The 1,830-nt window shown below is 38.0% G+C and overlaps 1 protein-coding gene across 1 annotated transcript; it reads right to left on the reverse strand. All coding sequences in view use genetic code 11, as the record gives it.

Moving 5' to 3' along the window:
* Nucleotides 1-502: 502 nt before the first annotated feature.
* On the reverse strand, nucleotides 503-1,323 carry EGR_10320 (hypothetical protein; the record flags this gene model as incomplete). Its single annotated transcript, XM_024499569.1, has 3 exons — nucleotides 503-698; nucleotides 980-1,133; nucleotides 1,272-1,323. 3 exons carry the CDS (start codon nucleotides 1,321-1,323, stop codon nucleotides 503-505), a joined length of 402 nt encoding a protein of 133 aa, XP_024346009.1.
* Nucleotides 1,324-1,830: the final 507 nt, after the last annotated feature.

Below are 1,830 nucleotides of genomic sequence, written 5' to 3' on the forward strand. Positions count from 1 at the left end.
TATGAGGCACTGATGACACTTTATTGTGTCAGGTGTTTACCTATCATCATACTACCAATATAAACCTTGTTATAAAGGAGAATTAACGGCAGAACTTCTCCTCTGTAATGAAAGGCATTTTACTCACAGGCGCATTGGAATTAGTGGGTCACCACGGACATCAGCATTGCGTTCTGGAGTGCACAAAACATCCTGTCGCCTACTGCACATAAGTTGACACATCCTCCCAACAACTATAAACCTAACCGAAGTGAAGCCTCTCTACAAAGGAAAACCACACTTTCGAAATATTCAAAGCACTTAGAACATTTGTAAAAAGACTGCGCTCCTAAGTGCATCATCTATCTATTTGATTGCGGATAATGTGCAGAAGCAGGAGTAGTATGATGTAAAGTGGATGGCTTCCAAATTGAGCACTGGAAAATTGTCACTGGTGATTAACAAAGCAAATGGATAAGCAGGCTGCGTGTTAATGAAAAAGAGTACAGTGTAAAAAGACCATTTAAGATGAAGAAGTAAGCAATAGGAATAGAAGTGATTTGGGTGCTTTGACATCATGGATATCAGGAGCTGGTAGATCTCGAACACCATCATCTTGAATTTGGTTGCATGAATGGTTAAGTAATATCACGAATAGACAGAGAATAACCAAAACGGCAAAGACCAAGTTAAAGCCGCCATCATTTGAGAAGAGGAACCTGAAACAATACAAAAGGAAAATGAAACAAAATGAACTATGATCAGTGAATAGAAAAAAAACAAGTTTAACAAAATTGCAAATATAAATTGATAGGAAAGGAAATACAGCAAGGGGTAAAGGATAAGAAAAGTCCTAATATGAAAGGATAGACTAGAAAGTGAAGATTAAATTCGAAATATACAAGGAATACCACAAAACGAGAAACAAAACGAGAATAAAGAAAATGGAGAGACAAATTAATGAGGAGGAAATGAGACATAAAACAGGAGAGAGAAGAACGTGCCCAAACTGGAAATGGAAGTTGGCGATGAAGAGGTAGGAGGAGACGTTTCTGTTGCAGTGGTGGCAGGCGTGGTGGTAGTAGTAGTACTAGAAGAGGAGGTCTCCGGTCTATAAAATATATTCCACGCTCTGCACTCCTTTGGAAAGTTTTCTATAAATGATGGAAATTTTGTGTATTTGCTGAAATATTATAATCTAGTTTGTTCATCACGTTTTGCAACATATTAGTCGAATTTTTCCAATCTCTAACATTTTTCTGACATATTACTATTCTATCAGGCATTCTTACCAAATATGATGATGGCAAGGAGAATTGCAAACAAGGGTTGCAGATTCCCCATTCTGAGTGATGTGAGAGACACTTTGTCATTCTACGTCCTCATATAGCTTAAGATGTGCAGCTTATTGGTGAATTGGACTGCTTTGAGGTGCTTCTGAATGGCATACCCATCGACGACGAGCGAATCACGAGAGCGCTCTTTCATCAACAGCCTTCATTTTCAAACACTGAGTCATGGGTTGACCGCCATTCCAACAAGTGGGTTCATTAATTGTGCAATCCCAACTCTTCTGCACGGTCTGCACTTGCCATACAACTTTGCAGCTTAAGAGACTGTTCTCTCGACAGTAATGCGTGAACTTGCAATACTAATTCGTTTTATAGCTGATTTTGTCATTGCTTCTTGGCAAATGCTGAGTATCTTCTAATTGTATTATATTTGATAAAAAGAATTTAATTACATTATTGATAACATATCAAAAATTTGTCAGTGTTATCGTCATTGAGACAATTTCTATGTACCGGTTTATCGCCATGTCCACTTTCTCTTAACTCGACTACCTCAATG

The sequence above is a fragment of the Echinococcus granulosus genome (genome assembly GCF_000524195.1).
Source record: "Echinococcus granulosus chromosome Unknown EG_S00209, whole genome shotgun sequence".
In the NCBI taxonomy this organism is placed as follows: Eukaryota; Metazoa; Platyhelminthes; class Cestoda; order Cyclophyllidea; family Taeniidae; genus Echinococcus; species Echinococcus granulosus.